Source organism: Anolis sagrei, chromosome 6 (genome assembly GCF_037176765.1).
Source record: "Anolis sagrei isolate rAnoSag1 chromosome 6, rAnoSag1.mat, whole genome shotgun sequence".
Taxonomy (NCBI): Eukaryota; Metazoa; Chordata; class Lepidosauria; order Squamata; family Dactyloidae; genus Anolis; species Anolis sagrei.
Genome location: NC_090026.1, coordinates 102,621,153 through 102,640,369, shown reverse-complemented (window position 1 = coordinate 102,640,369; position 19,217 = coordinate 102,621,153). Strand labels below are relative to the sequence as shown.

Genomic DNA, 19,217 nt, shown 5'->3' with positions numbered 1-19,217 from the left:
GCCTTCAGATTAATCATAGAAAGGTATCAGGTCAGTCATTATTACAACTCAAACGCAAGCTCAACCATGAACATAATCCCTCCAAGTTCACAGGCCTTTGCTCTCACAGCCTTTTTTGAACTCATATCAACCCCAATATAGGGGATTATGGGGTTCATAGTTCAAAACAACTGGAAGCACCTAGGTTAGGTATGGTTGTTATAGTGGTGCTTGAAAACTGTAGCCTTAAAGCCAGAAAACCTTAAAACTAAGTAATGGTAAAGGGGAAGGAGAGGGAAGCAATCTCCCTTTAAACAGTACTCGGAATAGGAGGAGGCCTGAGAAAAAAAGAAACAACGAGGAAAATACAATTATAGCAAGGATAAAGAAATAATAATAATAATAATTTATTTTTGTGGTATTTGTATATAGCTGTTCTCAACCCTGAAGGGGACTCATGGCAGTTCACAGTGTTGGCAACAATTCAATACCATTGATAAAATACACTATAAAACATCAAAATTTACCCTTCCCTGATAAAACATTAAACCTTATTAAATACTTGCCGGCTTGAGGTGGGTCACAGCACAGTTAAAAACACACAAATACTATATAAAAATTCTACAAATACAAATTAAAATTCAGTTCATAAAAGATACAGATCAAAACATTTATGTAAAATACACATTAATCATACAGGACAGAGACCAAACTACATGACATGAGTTTAAAATTAATGCTTTCTACTTAAGATGAAATATAGTCAACTAAATACTATTACCAACAATAGCAATTTTATGCATATTAATACATGTTTTCATCTGTTTTCACCTCATAGCACTAATCGAAACTATTATTTTCTTATGAAATCTAGACTCTTTAAAACAGATTATTAAAATAAACGGAACTTTATTCCATTATCTATTTATAGCTCACAATCTTTGAGCTTATTTGGAAGCCAACACACCGGTTTGCCCTGGGATACCAGGTCGGTGTCGTTCAGTCCTGAGTTGGGCTGAAAATAGTCTGAGGACAAAAGTACTAAGTGGCATAAAGTTATGTTGTTAAAATGTTGCTGATATTTAAGTTTCTGTGAAGCTAAACAAGAATGTTGTAAGTTAAGGTTACTGGAACACTAAAAGCTGGACTTCCTAAGCAGAGAAGTCAGAATTGAAGTTATGAGCCTAACTAGAGGGCAATAAGAAAGCGTTCTTTACGGTATTTATTTAAAGATGCTCTACCTGGAGATCCTGCACTGAGCAGAGGATTAGACTATTCCATGCCCATTCTACTTTCACCATAACACCTGTTCATTCCCTCTAGAATACTTACCAATTGTTTTAATCTTGGATGATAATACCCATGCATTATTATCACTTTTCATTACGAGGATTCGGAAGCTAAAATTTACCTGGTAAGTAAAGGAAGAAAAAAACAGTAATCAAACTATAAGCACTTCCTGTTTAGATCAACAATACAGCCACAATCCATTCAACTATATTCATACAAGCTTTCTGGCCTCTCTAGAGATTACACATTGATTCTCACCAAATTTTAACAAATTATGTTTTGGGGACACTACTGTTGTAGGACTTACACTAAAAGTATGATTTATTTATTATTATTTTCTGTTTCTTTCTGGACAATTATGTCAAAGTTTTGCTTTGGATATAAGTATTATGAAACTGTATTTTAAATTTCAGCAGCAGGAAACTCTTATAATAATAGCATATTTGATTCTATGAAATATTATTAGCTGCTGAAACATCAAATTATTGTTTGCGATGGAATGCAGCTGCTGAAAACACAATCATAGTTAAAAACAGTGTAGAAGTCTCCTTCATAGACAAACCTAGTTCATTCCATGCAAACATGTTTTCTCAATATAGAAAAATAGCTTATATTTTATCATTCTAATATTTATCTATCTAGCTTTCAAAAACTATTAAACACAAACACAATATCCGAAAAATCTATCCATCATCTATTCATTTCTTTATTTGTATGCCAGCTCTCTCCCAGACTGGGACTGAAGGCAAAAAAGTAAAAAAATACAATAAAGGTAAAAAAATACAATAACAATGCATATGGTTACAACATACAAATTTAAACAGTATTTAAACACCTGGAATTAATCTTTAGTGTATCCACAGATGCAGTATATGGGGATTACAACTGTGTGTTTAAAATTCAACTTAAAAAAAGATTAAATACAGCACAGCACTGTAAGAAGTCTTTTACTTGTTAAAATCTATTTCCAAAGGCTTGCTGCAAAAGAAGGGTCTCAACCTACTTCTTAAAAGTCAACAGCAAAAGAGCTGTAAAGCAATGTTTTTGTTCTGCTCCACCTTGTGTGACTGTAGAGCAGAACACAACTCAGCATCTGTATGCTTGCCCACAATGCCCTGCCTCATGCAGGACATTGTGGGCAGGCATACAGATGCTGAGTTGTTTGTTCTAATTGCTTAAAGCTACAGACAATAGGCTTTTGCCTATTTATTGTCTAAAACTATTTAGCCGCTTCTTCTCCCTCTATTTTGTCAGCTTTATACAGCTTTATTCAATGCTTTTGACAAGAAATAAATAAAGCAAAAGAGTAATCCTAGCTTTCCTTGGGAGGGAGTTCTAAAGTATGGGAGTAACCACAGAAAATAGGTTTAAATCCTGATATGCAAATTTATTAACTAGAAAATGTTTTAGATCCTAGTTAAGTAAATCAGTTAAGATTGATATCTGATGCATTTATTGTTTACTTTCATTAGAAAATAAAGGAAATTTTTAAAGGGCAAAATGTTCCACAAGGAGCAAGTAGATGTTTGTATCTCTGAAACCCTCCTCAGGACATTTAGACAATCCCATAATAGCCTACTTCATAAGGTTGTGAGGGATTTAATAAATAAAACCATACAATTTTGATAAAATAAATAAAATTATTTCACTGAACACAGAACCAGTGCTATTAAACAACTATTTCTATTGTAAAATGGGTTAAACCCTTGTGCCAGCAGGACTGCTGACTGAAAGGTCGTGGTTAGAATCCGGGGAGTGGGGTGAGCTCCAGTCTGTCATCTCCAGCTTCCCGTGCAGGGACATGAAAGAAGCCTCCCACATGTAAAACATCCAGGCATTCTTACAGATGGCCAGTTCTCTAACACCAGAAGCGACTTGCAGTTTCTCAAGTTGCTCCTGGCATGAAAAAAAAATTGAACACAGAATCAGTGCTATTAAACAAAAATTTGTATTGTAAAGTAGAAGACCAAGCACTTTGTGATTAATTGAAAGTAATACAATTTAATGTATCTATTTCATACTTTAAAAGAATTTAGTGATTTAAATATTCCTTAAGAAAGAGTAGTCTTTGTTTAATGTCAATACTGAATTAATATTTAGTATATTCACTAGAATAATAGAATCATAGAATCAAAGAATTGGAGGAGACCTCATGGGCCATCCAGTCCAACCCCCTGCCAAGAAGCAGGAATATTGCATTCAAATCACCCCTGACAGATGGCCATCTAGCCTCTGTTTAAAAGCTTCCAAAGAAGGAGCCTCCACCACACTCCGGGGCAGAGAGTTCCACTGCTGAACGGCTCTCAAAGTCAGGAAGTTCTTCCTCATGTTCAGATGGAATCTCCTTTCTTGTAGTTTGAAGCCATTGTTTCGCGTCCTAGTCTCCAGGGAAGCAGAAAACAAGCTTGCACCCTCCGCCCTGTGGCTTCTTCTCACATATTTATACTGCATTACATGAAGACTCTTAAGTGTGTAGCATCAATAGTGGGGGGAAACCCATTTAGTAGCTTCTGGGAAAGTATCAGAAGTTGAAGGGAACTGAAATTTTTTTTGCAGTAGTCAAATTAAGACATGTATGGTATTAGTAAGAGCACAAAAAGGCAGGCTTTATACAAATGATTTTAGGATACCATAGGGAGTGGCCACCATTACATTCAAAACAGGGTTACCTATTGAGGATATATAAATCATTAGCCACTCTGTGTTGATTTTCATCAAGAGTACTATGGCAACATGTTGTGCAGAAGCTTCACGCAGCAAAATTCCAAAACGACAGTTAAGTGAAACAGATTTAAGAGGGAATGTGAAGAAAGGGAAATAAGATCAGCGGCTTTTACTACCATCACCCCTTCCACACTTACAGTTTTGACCTTTGTGGATTTGATTATTCATGGGATTGATTTGAAATGTTCAAGGAGACGTTCCAAGGGACGAAAGCACGAGTTGCCACATTGGGTGACACCAAGTATAGTAATGCAATGACTTGATTTTAATTCACAATATATTTTGTACTTTTTATGTTTTCATGTCTTAATGCAGCATAGAATTATTGCCAATTCGGAAGCCGCTCTGAATCTCCTTCGGGGTTGAGATAACGGAGGGTAAAAATACATTAAATAAATAAAAATTGGTGAGGTTGTCTGGCCCTTTTCTTCAGATGCCTAAACTGTATTGCCAATTGCTCAACTTAAGTTATTGCTATGCTAGAAACGTTAAAAGGCATTAATGGCAGAATTCTTATTAAAGGAGGCATAATCCCATTTTCCTCCCTGTAGCAACACCCTTGACAGCGAAGATGCATCCTTCAGTCCCAAATTTGCTGCCAAGGGCTCAGGTTCATTGCCTTTTCCTTTCATAGGAGAGCTAGGATTGATTTGAATATTCCAAAAGGCATTTCATGTGTGAACTGTCGTTTTTTTCTAGAGCCCAGGCTGAAAGTCAAACTGAATCGACCATGCCACCTGGTGCCTCTCGGTGTATGTACACCAAATAATAAAAGAATACTTTAACTTCATGGTTCAGTTTTAAAGAATCCTGATAGTTTTACAAGGTCTTTAGCCCCCTCTCTGCCAAAGTGGAGGTGCATCACCAAAGTATACTTCCCAGGATTCCATAGCATTGAGCCATGGCTGTTAAAGAGTGAACTTTACTGTTTTGTATATCACTTCGGCTGATCCTTTTCCGCTAATGAAACTATGTAGTGCCTTTAAAACATTTTGAATGCATGCCAAAGGTATAAATGCTTTGTTCAAAGACTGTAAGGGGTATTCAGGAATTTGTATTGGAGTGATTTATCTGGAGGCCTGGCTAGCCGAAATAAATCTGCATTTTTCTTTTCCCACTGGAGTGTTTCCTAAGAACCTATCATTAAAAGAGGAGTCAAACTACATTAATTCCAGTGTAGATGCACTCTCTGTAGCAGAAATGTTGCTGTCCATCTGTCTTGTCCCCTTCAAAAAATTATTTATGTTTAATTCAATGTTGTAGATGTGCCCAAGGAGACAGAAAATTCTGCTGTGCAATGCCACATCCCCTTAAAAAAATCTATATCTGTTGAATTCTTTTGTTTGGTTGTTTAGTCTGAAAGCATATTTTATTTTTCTGATGGTTTGTCTTTTGACCTGGGCTTTAACTAAACACATTTCCCTCAAGTGATAGCAACACGCTTGGCCATTCTGACTAGAAACCCTACAGATTTATTTCTTTACAGCATTTATATTTCACCCTTCTCACCCCAAAAGTGACTCAGGTTGGATCACAGAACATACTGTATATACTGATGTTAAACAGACAGGACAGACAACAGATAGATGTATTGTGTTGGCATTTCTCACAACTTCGGCATCCTGGAGGTTGTGCTTGATTCCTGCATAGGAGGTGCTGTCACTCCATCCTCTATGACGAAGAGCCCTTGATCACAGACTTTCCTCCTTTGATTGCCAGCATTTTCTTGTATTTCCTTTTTATGGTGCCGTAAAATACCACCCCACTTAAGTGGTGCCTAATTTCTCTACTCACAGCTGTTTTTGAACTGCTTAGGTTGACAGTAAGCTGGGCAGAAGGTTAGGTGCTCACCCTGACCCGGGCTTCGAACTGCCAACCTCTCGGCTGGTAAGATCTATTGTTGAGGTTGATTCACCTGATGACACAGCCACCACACACACAAAAAAAATCCCCTGTGGAATCCATTATATTTTTGTTTTTTCTAAAATAATATTTTGTGTGATGGTTGGTCTTTCGATGGTTGGACTCTAACTCCCGCCATTCCTAACAGCCTCACACCTCTTCCTTTCCCCCTCAGCTGCTTAAATCTATCTTTCTTAGCCCTGGGCCAACATGGGCCTTCCAGGTGTTTTGGACTCCAACTCCCACCATTCCTAACAGCCTCGGGCCCTTTCCTTTACCCCCTCAGCGGCTTAAATCTTTTTCAGCCCTGGGCCAACTTGGGCCTTCCAAGTGTTTGGGACTCCAACTCCCACCATTCCTAACAGCCTCAGGCCTCTTCCTTTTCCCCCTCAGCGGCTTAAATCTATCTTTCTCAGCCCTGGGCCAACTTGGGCCTTCCAAGTGTTTTGGACTCCAACTCCCACCATTCCTAACAGCCTCAGGCCCCTTCCTTTTCCCCCTCAGTTGCTTAAATCTATCTTTCTTAGTCCTGGGCCAACTTGGGACTTCCAGGTGCTTTGGACTCCAACTCCCACCATTCCTAACAGCCTCACACCTTTTCCTTTCCCCCTTCAGCTGCTTAAATCTCTTTCTCAGCTCTGGGCCAACTTGGGCCTTCCAGGTGTTTTGGACTCCAACTCCCACCATTCCTAACAGTATCAGGCCCTTTCCTTTACCCCCTCAGCTGCTTAAATCTATCTATCTCAGCTCTGGGCCAACTTGGACCTTCCAGGTGTTTTGGACTCCAACTCCCACCATTCCTAACAGCCTCACACCTTTTCCTTTCCCCCCTCAGCTCCTTAAATCTCTTTCTCAGCTCTGGGCCAACTTAGGCATTACAGGTGTTTTGGACTCCAACTCCCACCATTCCTAACAGTATCAGGCCCTTTCCTTTACCCCCTCAGCTGCTTAAATCTATCTATCTCAGCTCTGGGCCAACTTGGGCCTTCCAGGTGTTTTGGACTCCAACTCCCACTATTCCTAACAGTCTCAGGCCCTTTCCTTTTCCCCCTCAGCCGCTTAAATCTATCTTTATCAACCCTGGGCCAACTTGGGCATTACAGGTGTTTTGGACTCCAACTCCCATCTTTCCTAACAGCCTCACACCTCTTCCTTTCCCCCCTCAGCTGCTTAAATCTATCTTTCTCAGTCTTGGACCAACTTTGGCCCTCCAGGTGCTTTGGACTCCAACTCCCATCATTCCTAACAGCCTCACGCCCTTTCCTTTCCCCCCTCAGCCGCTTAAATCTATCTTTCTCAGCTCTGGGCCAACTTGGGCCTTCCAGGTGTTTTGGACTCCAACTCCCACCATTCCTAACAGCCTCAGGCCCTTTCCTTTCCCCCCTCAGCCGCTTAAGTGGCTGAGGGGGGAAAGGAAGGGGCCTGAGGCTGTTAGGAATGGTGAGAGTTGGAGTCCAAAACATTAGGGCCCAGGTTGGCCCAGGCCTGGGATAAACCCTAGGATTCCTCACAAGGTTGCCATAGCAACTAAAGAGAGTAGCATAATTCCTAACAGCCTCAGGCTCCTTATGCAGCTGAGGGGGGAAAAGGAAAGGCGCTGAGGCTGTTAGGAATGGTGGGAGTTGGAGTTGGCCCAGAGCTGATCTATCTAATGAATCTCTCTATTGAATCCTTGATGTTTTGTTGGTGTGAGGGCGGGCCTTTGGGCCTGGGCACTAGTGGTGTGGCCTTTCCTGACTAGAAGGCCAGGGAGGAGGGGGGCGGGGCCCAAGGGTGCAGTTCTCGGTGCGGCCGACAGGGGGCGTCGCCGCGCTCCTTCTCCTCAGTCAGCAGGCGCTGCTTCCGGCCCGCGCGCGAAGTCGAGCCCCGGAGGAAAGGAAGGAAGGAAGGAGAGAAGGAAAACAAGGGCCTGAAGATGCCGCTGGGCCTGAAGCCGACCTGCAGCGTGTGCCGCACCACCTCCTCGTCCATGTGGCGGAAGGGCGGGCAGGGGGAGATCCTCTGCCACAGCTGCACCGGCCGCGCCGGACCTCCCGGGCCTGGAGGAGGGGGAGGCGCCGCGGCCTACGCCTCCACCTCCGCGGCCGCGCAGCAGAGCAACGGGGGAGGAGGAGGAGGAGCGGGGAAGGTGAGCTGAGCTGAGCATCGCCCTGGAGGAAAGCCTTGGGGGATTTGAGGTGGGGCCCAAGAGCACCCAATATTTCCATCCCTTGAGACCTCGGAAAGCAAGGTTGTCCCTCTCCCAGCTGCCCAGGTGGAGAGTGTGGGGGTGATAGTATGATAGCTGGGTCCGGAAGCTCCGAGCGTTACGCAAATTCCGCAAGTGCGGTTGTGAATAAGGGAAAGGGAGAATATACTTCGTAGTTGCATTTGGTGAAAGGAGGGGAAGGTTAGGATATGGTTTAGGGCAGTGTTTCTCAACCTGGGGGTTGAATGCCACTGGGACTTTTCTTTGAAGACTTATTTTGAGAAGCAGTGCTCCATTTTTCACTGGACTTGAGTTGGATCTTCTCCATGAAGATTGTTTTGAGAGTGGCGCTTCATCCTCATTATTGTCTTCAGTTTACATATAGCCTCATGACTCAATGCTTACTTTGTTTATATGACTTTTCTCATTGAATGTATCCCTGAAGCCTATATACAGTGGAATCCCTATCCAAACCCAGAACTGTTACGTTTGAGAGCGGTTGCTCCTTTTGATTTCTGTGTACCACTGAATTGAGCTATGTACTGGGGATTTTGGTAAATAGAATATTATATGTTTTCTTGATAATACACTTTGACATTACGCATAGATTGTTTTGTGTTTGTATTGAAACCCCACATTTGGGCATATTGAAAACTCATGCCAAGTTTGGTCCAGATCCATCATTGTTTGCGTCCACAGTGCTCTCTGGATGTAGGTGAACTACAACTCCCAAAACTCAAGGTCAATGCCCACCAAACTCTTCCAGTATTTTCTGTTGGTCATGGGAGTTCTGTGTGCCAAGTTTGATTCAATTCCATCGTTAGTGGAGTTCAGAATGTTCTTTGATTGTAGGTGAACTATAAATCCCAGCTATTACAACTCCCACAGGACAAAATCAGTACCCTCCCCCAATCCCACCAGTATTCAAATTTGGGTGTATTGGGTATTTGTGCCAAATTTGGTCCAGTGTATGAAAATACATCCTGCATATCAGATAATAATAATAATAATCATCATCATCATCATCATCTTTATTTATACCCCGCCTCCATCCCCCCAAGAGGACTCGGGGCGGCTTAGATAAGGCCACATCCATCAATACAGTAAACACAATATAAACACAAAAAACACAACAGATAATCAAAAAATAAATTACATAAAATGCAAAACCATATTTGCATTACTATTCATAACAGCCAGAAAACGATAGTTATGAAGTAGTAATGAAAATAATTTTATGGTTGGGGGGTCACCACAAAACGAGGAAGTGTATGAAGGGGTCGTGGCATTAGGAAGGTTGAGAACCACTGGTTTAGGGTTTGGGTTAGGATTAGGGTTAATGGTTATTTTATCATAGAGTTATTTTATCTATCTAGCGGTGACCAGGGGAGCATTCGCACAGTTAAAACTAGTGCGCCAGCTGCGCCCGTACCTTGGGAAGCCTGACTTGGCCACGGTAGTCCATGCTCTAGTCACATCCCGTTTAGACTACTGCAGCGCTCTCTATGTGGGGTTGCCTCTGAAGACTGCTCGGAAGCTCCAAATGGTCCAACGATCAGCAGCCAGGATGCTAACAGGAGCGGCACTCAGGGAGCACACCACTCCACTGCTGCACCAGCTCCACTGGCTGTCAAATTTGCTACTGGGCACAATTCAAAGTGCTGGCTTTAGCCTTTAAAGTCCTAAACGGTTCTGGCCTGACCTACCTGTCCAAACGCGTCTCCTCCTATGAACCAGTTAGGACATTAAAATCGTCTGGGGAGGCCCTGCTCTCAATTCCGCCGGCTTCACAAGCACGCCTGGCGGGGACGAGAGACAGGGCCTTCTCAGTGGTGGCCCCTCGGCTGTGGAACGCCCTTCCTGCAGATATTAGATTGACCCTCTCCTTGCTGGCGTTCCGGAGGAAAGTAAACACCTGGCTGTTTGAACAGGCATTCGACTAAGCAGTGTGATTGATTGACTGATTATCGGAACACGGAATATCGGATAACGAGTTTGGATTCTGATTTCATTGATGAGACCTGATGGATTTGTTATATTGATGTAGTGATGTATTGATATTGATGTTTAATGATTTGTGATGCTATTGCTTTTAAATGCTTAATGATTTTGTATTGTGTATACCTAAATTGTTGTAAACCCCTCTGAGTTGCCTAAGGGCTGAGAAGAGCGGTATACAAATAAAGTAAATAAATAAATAAGTAATAAATATCGTGTCAGGGGCAGACCAAACAGTTGCATTGCATTTTTAAACAAACAAACAAACAAAACACAACGTTTGCAAGCTTAGTAGTTGATTAAATGTCCTTTAACCAGTATCTGGCCACTTGGAGTGCCTCTGGTGTTGCTGCAAGAAGGTCCTCCATTGTGCATGTAGCAGGGTTCAGGTTGCATTGCAGCAGGTGGTCAGTGGTTTGCTCTTCTCCACACTCGCACGTCGTGGATTCCACTTTGTAGCCCCCATTCTTGAGGTTGACTCTGCATCTCGTGATGCCATAGTGCAGTCTGTTCAGCGCCTTCCAGGGGATGAGCTGGAGATGTCACTGCCTTGGTCCTTTCACTATTGGTTGCACCATCACAGGGTGTCTGCGCCCTACACCACTGGAGAAATTATACTGTTTAGCAGGTATTGCAACACCTGACATCCACCGGGAAGTAACAACCAATAGTGAAAGGCATAGGACAGGGTATAGGGTTTGGGTTAGGATTAGGGTTAATGGTTAGGCATAGGGTAAGGTTTAGGGTTAAGGTTCGGGTAAGGGTTAGGGTTTTACCATTAAAGAGCTCTTACATTCCTTTTATAATATTTGTGTTCCGTTCTGCGAAGTGGAAACAGCGTAACGCTCAGAGCTTCCAGACCCAGCTTTCATACTACTACCCTGAATCATACCGTAAACCTAAGCCTAACCCCATACCCAAAACCTAAACCACACCCTAACCGTAACCCTTACTCTAATCGTAACCCTGACCCTAAGCGTCCCCTCTTTTCTATCCTTCTTTCACTCCCCCTGCTCTTACTCCACCCCTTCCTTCCCTTATTCACAGCCACCTTTGCGGCATCTCCCTCCGTAACACTCGGAGCTTCCAGACCCAGCTATCATACTATCACCAACAAGGCTGTCACTGTCCCAGCTGCCCAGGTGGAGAGTTTGGGGGTGTTAGTGTGATAGCTGGGTCCAGAAGCTCTGAATATTACGGAGATGCCGCTAAGGCGGCTGTGAATAAGGGAAGGGGGGGGCGAAGTGAGAGCAGGGAGAGCGAAGGAAGGATAGAAAGAAGGGGATGGTAAGGGTTAGGGCAAGGGTTAGGGTTACGGTTAGGGTAAAGGTTAGGATTAGGGTAAGATTTAGAAAAGAAAAGGGCCTGAGGCTGTTAGGAATGGTGGGAGTTGGGGTCCAAAACACCTGGATGGCCAAAGTTTGCCCAGGCCTGGGATAAACTGGGATAAATCCTAGGATTCCTCACTATGTTGCCATAGCAACTAAAGAGAGTAGTACCATAGCAGCGTGTTAGGGTAAGGGTTTGCCTAGGGTAAGTTTTAGGGTTAGGGTGAGGTTTAGAAAAGTTACGGTAAGGGTTTGCCTAGGGTTAGGGTAAGAGTTAGGGCAAGGCTTAGAAAAGGAAAGGGCCTGAGGCTGTTAGGAATGGCGGGAGTTGGAGTCCAAAACACCTGGACTGTCCAAGTTGGCCCAGGGCTGAGAAAGATAGATTTAGGGTAAGGTTTAGGGTTTGGGTTAGCATTATGGTAAGGGTTTGGGTAAGGGGTTAGGCTTAGGCTTACGGTAGTGTTCAGGGTAAGGGTTAGGGTTTCACCATTAAAGAATTCTTACATTCCTTCTATTTTATCTGTCTCTGGCCTGGCTTACATTAGCTAAGTCTCTCTTGTGCAAAAAGCGCCCCTGAAGGAGGAATGCGGCATCTCCATAACCCTCAGATTTAATGGACCCAGCTATCATACTATTACCATATTTTGGCCAATAATAATAATATCTAAGGCTTTCTTGTCCAGAATCACTGAATTGTATTTTTTTTTGTTCGGGCTATATGTCCATGTTCTAGAAGCATTCTCTCCAAGTCTCTAATTTTTGGGTCATTACAGAGTAAGCAAGAAATTCACAGAAGATCTGCTCGATTAAGGAACACCAAATACAAGTCTGCCCCTGCGGCCGAAAAGAAAGTATCTACTAAAGGAAAAGGAAGAAGGCATATTTTTAAGTTGAAAAATGTAAGGTGATTATGATTCTTACTACTACTTTAATGCTGAGATAAATGTTTTTAAAGTATATGTATTCATATAATGAATTCATGTCCCGGCATTGAATGTTTGCCATTTGTACTCTGTTCCGAGTCCCCTTCGGGGTGAGAAGGGTGCAATATAAATGTTTCAAATAAATAAGTAGTACTGCTCAGCATTTGTTAATGCCAGATGAATATTGGGTCATATAACAAATACAGAAGAGCTTATACTTATGATCGAAGCATGGTGGCTAATTTTATGCACAATAAAAGTGAAGTCAGTGTATACATATTCCTTCTGATATGTTTCCTACACTGGTATTCCTTTCCTGTGGAAGAAGAAGAGCATCTGGTGTATATGAATATAGACATTACTTCATGAAGTTACCGTATATACTCAAGAATAAGCTGATCCAAATATAAGCTGAGGCGACTAATTTTGCAACAGAATACTGGGAAAATGTATTGACTCGAGTATAAGCCGAGGGTGGGAAATGCAGCATCTACTGGTAAATTTCAAAATAAAAATAGATACCAGTAAAATTACATTAATTGAGGCATTAGTAGGTTAAATGTTTTTGAATATTTACATAAAACTGTAATTTAAGATAAGACTGTCCAACTCTGATTAAAGATTATTCTAGCCTTCTTCAATGTAAATGTGCTTACGTATCCTTCCAATAATAATAGAGTAAAATAATAAATGTAATAATAATAAAAGGGTAAAATAATGGAACTGTAATAATAACAGTAATAATAGACTAAAATAATAAATGTAATAATAAAAATAGAGAAAAATAATAAATGTAATCACAATAATAGACTAAATAATAAATGTAATAGTAATAATAGACTAAAATAATAAATGTAATAATAATAAATACAGTAAAATAATAAATGTAATAAAATGATAAAGAGTAAAATAATGTAAATGTAATAATAATAATAGAGTAAAATAATTTGATAGAAATAATAATAAGAAGAAGAAGAAGAAGAAGAAGAAAAAGAAGAAGAGTAAAATAATAAATAATCTCGACTCCAATATAAGCTGAGGGGGGCTTTTTCAACCTAAAAAGGGCTGAAAAAATTGACTTATACTTGAGTTTATATGGTAATTTAACATTCTGTACATTGCTGAGTTTGAAATGCTTCATGATTAAAGCATTCAACATACTCATTAGGTATCCTTTTATTATAATTTTCTCGTATTGAAAGTATTGATGATTATTGCTTTAATAATTTCATATATAGTGGTCCAAAGATTCTACATTAGTAATTTTCTAGATCTATTTTGCTTATGCACCCATATTAAGAAGTTGTGTTGTATTTAATTTTTTGACACTGAGACATGGCTTGTTCGTTTTAATCATTAGAACTTTTTTTTAGCCCATCAAAGCTCCAGAGTCTGTAGCCACCATAATTACAGCAGAGTCTATCTTCTATAAGGTACGACTTTGAAATTCCTCCCCCACCCCCACCCCCGAGTTTTGTAACTTCTTAATATGATGTTATCTGTGGATGTGTTTCAAAAGTCAACAGAACTTCTAAGTAAAGTATCTGTCCAAAGTGTGTTTCCACAAATTTTATAACATGTTAAGGAGGTTTAAAACTATGGACAGACATATTAATTGGGGCAGTCCTGCCTTCTTCCTGATGTAGTCCTCTGCAAATCCCATAAAAGCTGCTCCTGAGAGCTACCTCCCCACTCCCTTGAATGGTGGTGGCCTTTAGAAGTGCCTTCTGTTCACTTAAGCAAATTGAAGTCTGCAGTGGTTATACAGTAATTGCTAAGAAAATATTTTAAAAATAGTATGTCCAGTAGACTCAATGGGTATATTTAATACAAATCTAAGTATCTTTACAGTGGTTTGTTTTTTCTTGTATTTGCAGTCCCCAAGTGATAAACAAGATAGGTTCTGTAGATTTGTTCTTAACTTGAATTGGATGTAAGCCGAAACAGGTGCATTTTTAAGTGTAACTTTAGCCAAATTGATAGATAGATATACCTTTGGATAGCATAAAGGAGGGTTAACACCCATGTGGTGTTTGTTCTGCTGTCTGAGCCCCTGTTCAGATTTCATCTCACTTTCTGTCCCTGTGACAATTGGATTTTGAAAAAAATGCCTTGCTCTGGAAACAAATTGGTGATAAAGCTTCAGTGGAGACACCTTTCTCATGAATAACTTTTCAATGACTTCAAAGTATAGGTTCTTTTTATTGCAATTTCCAGTGTGAGAGGGTGTATCGGTACTTTTACTGATCTTTTATGCTTTTACACAAAGAATGACATTGGACATACAGACATACAAATTCAATGCAACTACATTGAATTCTCAATTACATGGCTAACAAACAGACAAAAAGGGTTTAACATTTTCACTTAATATTCCAAAATTATTAGCTCTCATTTATCTTCCATTCAACTCCATTCATACCCACACATATTAAATCTACATTTATCAAATCTGCATATTAAATTTCTTGTGACACTTTTCCCCCATGATCACTCTTCCAGGAGTGAATTTCTCTTCCCAAGGGTAGATTTCTCTCACTTTCTGTTGTCTCACACCTGTTCTTAATTATGAGTAAAATGTGTTGTTGTTAAAGGCTTTCATGATCGGAATCACTGGATTACTGTGAGTGTCCGGGGTGTATGGCCATGTTCCAGAAGCATTCTCTCCTGATGTTTCACCCACATCTATGACGGGCACCCTCAGAGGTTGTGAGGTCTGTTGGAAACTAGGCAAATTAGATTTATATATCTGTTGAATGTCCAGGTGAGAGAAAGAACTCTTGTCTATATGTGGCAAGTGTGAATATTGTAATTAGCAAGATAGATTAGCATTGAATGACCTTGCAGCTTCAAGGCCTGGCTGCTTCCTGGTCCCCTCTAACAACTATGAACATGGACAAAGTCTGGCTACCAATATTAAAAAAAAACTCTAAAATCAGGACAGTAAATAAGGACACTCAGAAAACAGGGGAATTCCAGGGAAGAGTTTTTTTTTTAATCAGGGCCAGCTAACACCTCTCAAGAAAGGATTTCCCCAGACAGGCCTTGAAGCTGCAAGGCCATTCAGTGCTTATCAAGCTTGCTAATTGCAACATTCACAATTGCCTCAAACAGACAAGAGTTCTTTCTTCTACCTGGACATTCCACAGATATATAAACCCCAATTGCCTAATTTCCAACAGACCTCAAAGCCTCTGAAGATGCCTTCCATAGATGTGGGTGAAATATCAGGAGAGAATGCTTCTGGAACATAGCCATATAGTCCTGGAACATGGCCATATAGCCCAGAAAACTCACAGCAACCTATGAGTCAGATGTTTATAACTTGGGGGCTACCTGTACATTGTTGTTTAAGAATATGATAACTCTTTGTAAAGACCGTTCTTGGTACAGTTTCTCAGGTCTGCACAAGATTGCACAGTCAATTTCTAGTTAATTTCCTAATATAATATTCTGCTTCTGTTTGTTGTTAAGGCCAGTGGTGTAGTCAAGGTGAGGTCCACAGAGACAGGACACCTGTACTTTTTGTCTTGCTTCTCTTTTCTTCTGAGTTTAAACAGGATCCTCAAAGCTAGGGAGCGTGAGGGTAGATATTTCCTAACAACAATATTCTGTTATTTGCTACCTCTGTGGTAATGCTAAGTGTTGGTCTTTGTTTTTGTTTTGTTTGTTTTGTTTTTTTAGTGGCTTGGCCTGTTGCTCTGGAGACTCTGACACAGAGCAGTGGTTTCAAATTGCAGGAAAAAAGATTCCACCTAAACATTAGGAATAATTTCCTGATGTAAAAGCTGCACAGCAATGGGATATGCAGCCTCAGAGTGTGATGGAGCCTCCTCTCTGGGGAGTTTTAAACACAGAAGATAAATATTTTCTGATTGGTGGGGGAAATGATAAATTGTATTGATGTAAAATATAAAAATATAATTTTGGCTTCCACTTTTTTTAAAACAAAGCAAAACCTCTAATGATCTATGTCTTTTCTAGGGAGTTTACTATCAGATTGGAGATGTTGTTTCAGTCATTGATGAGCAGGATGGTAAAACATACTATGCTCAGATTAGAGGGTTTATTCAAGACCAATACTGTGAAAAAAGTGCAGCTTTAACATGGCTCATTCCTACAACAGCTAGTCCCAAAGACTGTTTTGACCCTGCAACTTACATAATAGGTAAGTTCCAAGGCCTAAAATAAATGGTTTCACTTCTAGCAAATCATGGTGTATAGTGCAACATGTGGAATATGTCTACACTCATATATTTGCTTTTATTTCATAGTATTAGATGGAAATGGTGTTACAATGCTGTGTGCTTTGCGTTTTGGACATAATTTATTGAGCAAAAAGATATATTGAAAACCATTATCAGCATGGCTTATTTTACAGCAGCCATTGTATCTTGGCAGTGTGCTCTCAGGTGCTTTCTTTAAGTGGCTTGTGGGAAATTTACAAAGCCTTCCATACATCCAAATCCTCTTATTTTTAAGCCTACAGATCCTTGCCTGGAAAGCAGGCTACTACAACATGCATGCAGTATGTTGAATATACAGGGTATCTAAAATTATTTGTATAATTCCAATTGTATATAGAACTAACATTGTAAAGATAATTTTTGGACATCTTATATACTACATTCCTTGCTCTATTGTAATAAAAAGTAATTATGTAGTCTGTGGCTATGAGCGCAAACCCAAGTTGTCTTCTGCTTGATGTTTTAATGTAGTTTGAACACGGAGGCCAAACCAGCTAAATACTAGTAAAACTCTTTTCCTCGTGGAAGCAAAATTCTAGTTGCCTGTTGTCAATGCATTCTCTGTAGCATTTATCATTAGCAAGAAGTATTTCAAATGAGATAGTTTTTCCCCATGTTTAGTCATATGGAGAAGATTGCAGGACCAAGGAGCAGGAAAAGTTTTTACAGCTTTTTTACTTACTTTATGACAGGGAAAAAAAACTGTTTTCTCTGTAGTAAAATATGGCAGGGGCCATCTGGATGTTCCACAAAACTTTGCTTGGAGATTAAAATGTTATTTTTTTTTTCATTTTTATTAAAGGACCAGAAGAAGATCTTCCAAGAAAAATTGAATACTTAGAATTTGTCTGTCATGCACCTTCAGAATATTTCAAATCTCGATCGTCTCCTTTCCCTACAATTCCTACTAGGCCAGAAAAAGGTTATATTTGGACTCATGTAGGACCTACTCCAGCTATTTCTATCAAGGAAACGGTTGCCAGCAGCTTGTAATCTGTCTTGCTTTAGAGACTCCTTTTGTATGTGTTTTAAAATCACTGCCAATATGTGGTTTCTGTTTATCTAATCTTTATAGATGATTTTATTTATTATTTACATTTTGGGTGCCTTTGTTAATATTAGACCTACGCCATCCTCCTCCAGTTGGAACTTTCTTTGCTTCTTTGTTGTGACTTCTCATACATCAGTGTAAATAAATGAAAAGCTACCTGTTTTGCATTTGTCCTTTACTTTGCATTGAAATATATAGTACCACATATACCTGAAGCCGAGTTTTTCAGACCTTTTTATGGGCTGAAAAATCCTCCCTCAGTTTATAACGGGGAGCGGAGCCTGGAAGCCATTGCTTGCAATATATGATATTTCTCTCTCATCTTCGCCTCCCTAAACAGTGTATTTTCTTTTCTGCTTCTGCTCTGCTTCTCTCAGGCTGGAATATTTTGAAAACGGAAAGGAGGGGGAGAGAAGCCCTTGCAAGTCAGAGATATCTATTCATCTTATAAAAGCATTTCCCCCTGAAATATTTGTTAATATTTCCTACAGATATAGGCATTTCACCCTGCAAGCTTTTGCAATCCCTATGTACCTATATATCTGTATCTATCTATATGCATTAATTTTATGTATGAATGTCTCCTCATATATTTGCAGGTCTTTGCAAATTTTATATACATATAGATATCTAGAGATTTCTATGTAACTGTATACCTGTATCTATATGTATACGTTTTTATATTTGAATTTCCCCCTCATGTTTGCAAGTCTCTGCAAATCCTATATATAGATATAGATATCGATAAATATATAGAGGTACCTATATATGTGTAAATCTCTGTGTGTGTGTGTGTAAATAATTTTATGTATGAATTTTCCTCTCACATGTTTATAAGTCTTTGCAAATCCTATATAGGTATAATTATCTGTATATAGAGAGACGTGTAAATATGAATATTGATATATAGTATTACTGGGAAATGTACACACAAATATAAATAGACATGCCTAGATAGATATGAATATAGATATATAGGGCTTGCAGATATTGCAGGGGAAATGCTCACACACCTATACATAAAGAGATGTCTAGATAGCTATAAACAGATACATAGGGCTTGAAAATATTGCAGGAGGAAAATGCACATATAGAGAGGATTTGCAAATGTTTCAGCAGGAAATTAGTATATATAATCATAGAATTCTATCTAGCTCTGCATCGTTTATATAGGCATTGAATGTTTGCCTGTTACTATGTTGGAAGCCAGCCTGAGTCCCAATGGGGAGATAGGGTGGGATACAAATGAGGTGTTGTTTTTGTTGAAGTATAGTTTTTGTTGACTCTACTTTTCCACTTAGAGCTAGCTTACTGTTTTTCTTTGAAATACAGTAAATGTTCAAAAACATTTAGCCTACTGATGCCTCACTTAATGTAATTTTATTGGTATCTTTTTTAAAAAAAAATTACCAGTAGCTGCTGCATTTCCCACCCTCAGCTTATACTCAAGTCAATAAGTCTTCAGTTTTTATGGTAAAATTAGGTGCCTTGGCTTATATTTGGGTCGGTTTATACTCGACTATATATGGTAAGTGACCAGTTTTGGTCATGAGATGTGTTCATAACATTTCAGAAATAGTCTGTGCT

At 39.8% G+C, this 19,217-nt stretch overlaps 1 protein-coding gene across 2 annotated transcripts; it reads left to right on the top strand.

The window, feature by feature from the left end:
- The first annotated feature begins 7,697 nt into the window (after positions 1-7,697).
- GATAD1 (GATA zinc finger domain containing 1) lies at positions 7,698-17,793 on the top strand. Of its 2 annotated transcripts, XM_060782263.2 has the most exons (5): positions 7,699-8,023; positions 12,183-12,308; positions 13,706-13,765; positions 16,317-16,500; positions 17,382-17,793. In XM_060782263.2, the coding sequence occupies exons 1-5, from the start codon at positions 7,811-7,813 to the stop codon at positions 17,570-17,572; spliced, it is 774 nt and encodes a 257-aa protein (XP_060638246.2). In that variant the 5' UTR covers positions 7,699-7,810; the 3' UTR covers positions 17,573-17,793. The 2 variants fall into 2 exon arrangements, with proteins under 2 accessions (XP_060638247.2, XP_060638246.2); XM_060782264.2 differs by lacking the exon at positions 13,706-13,765 and having other exon boundaries at positions 7,698-8,023.
- Positions 17,794-19,217: the final 1,424 nt, after the last annotated feature.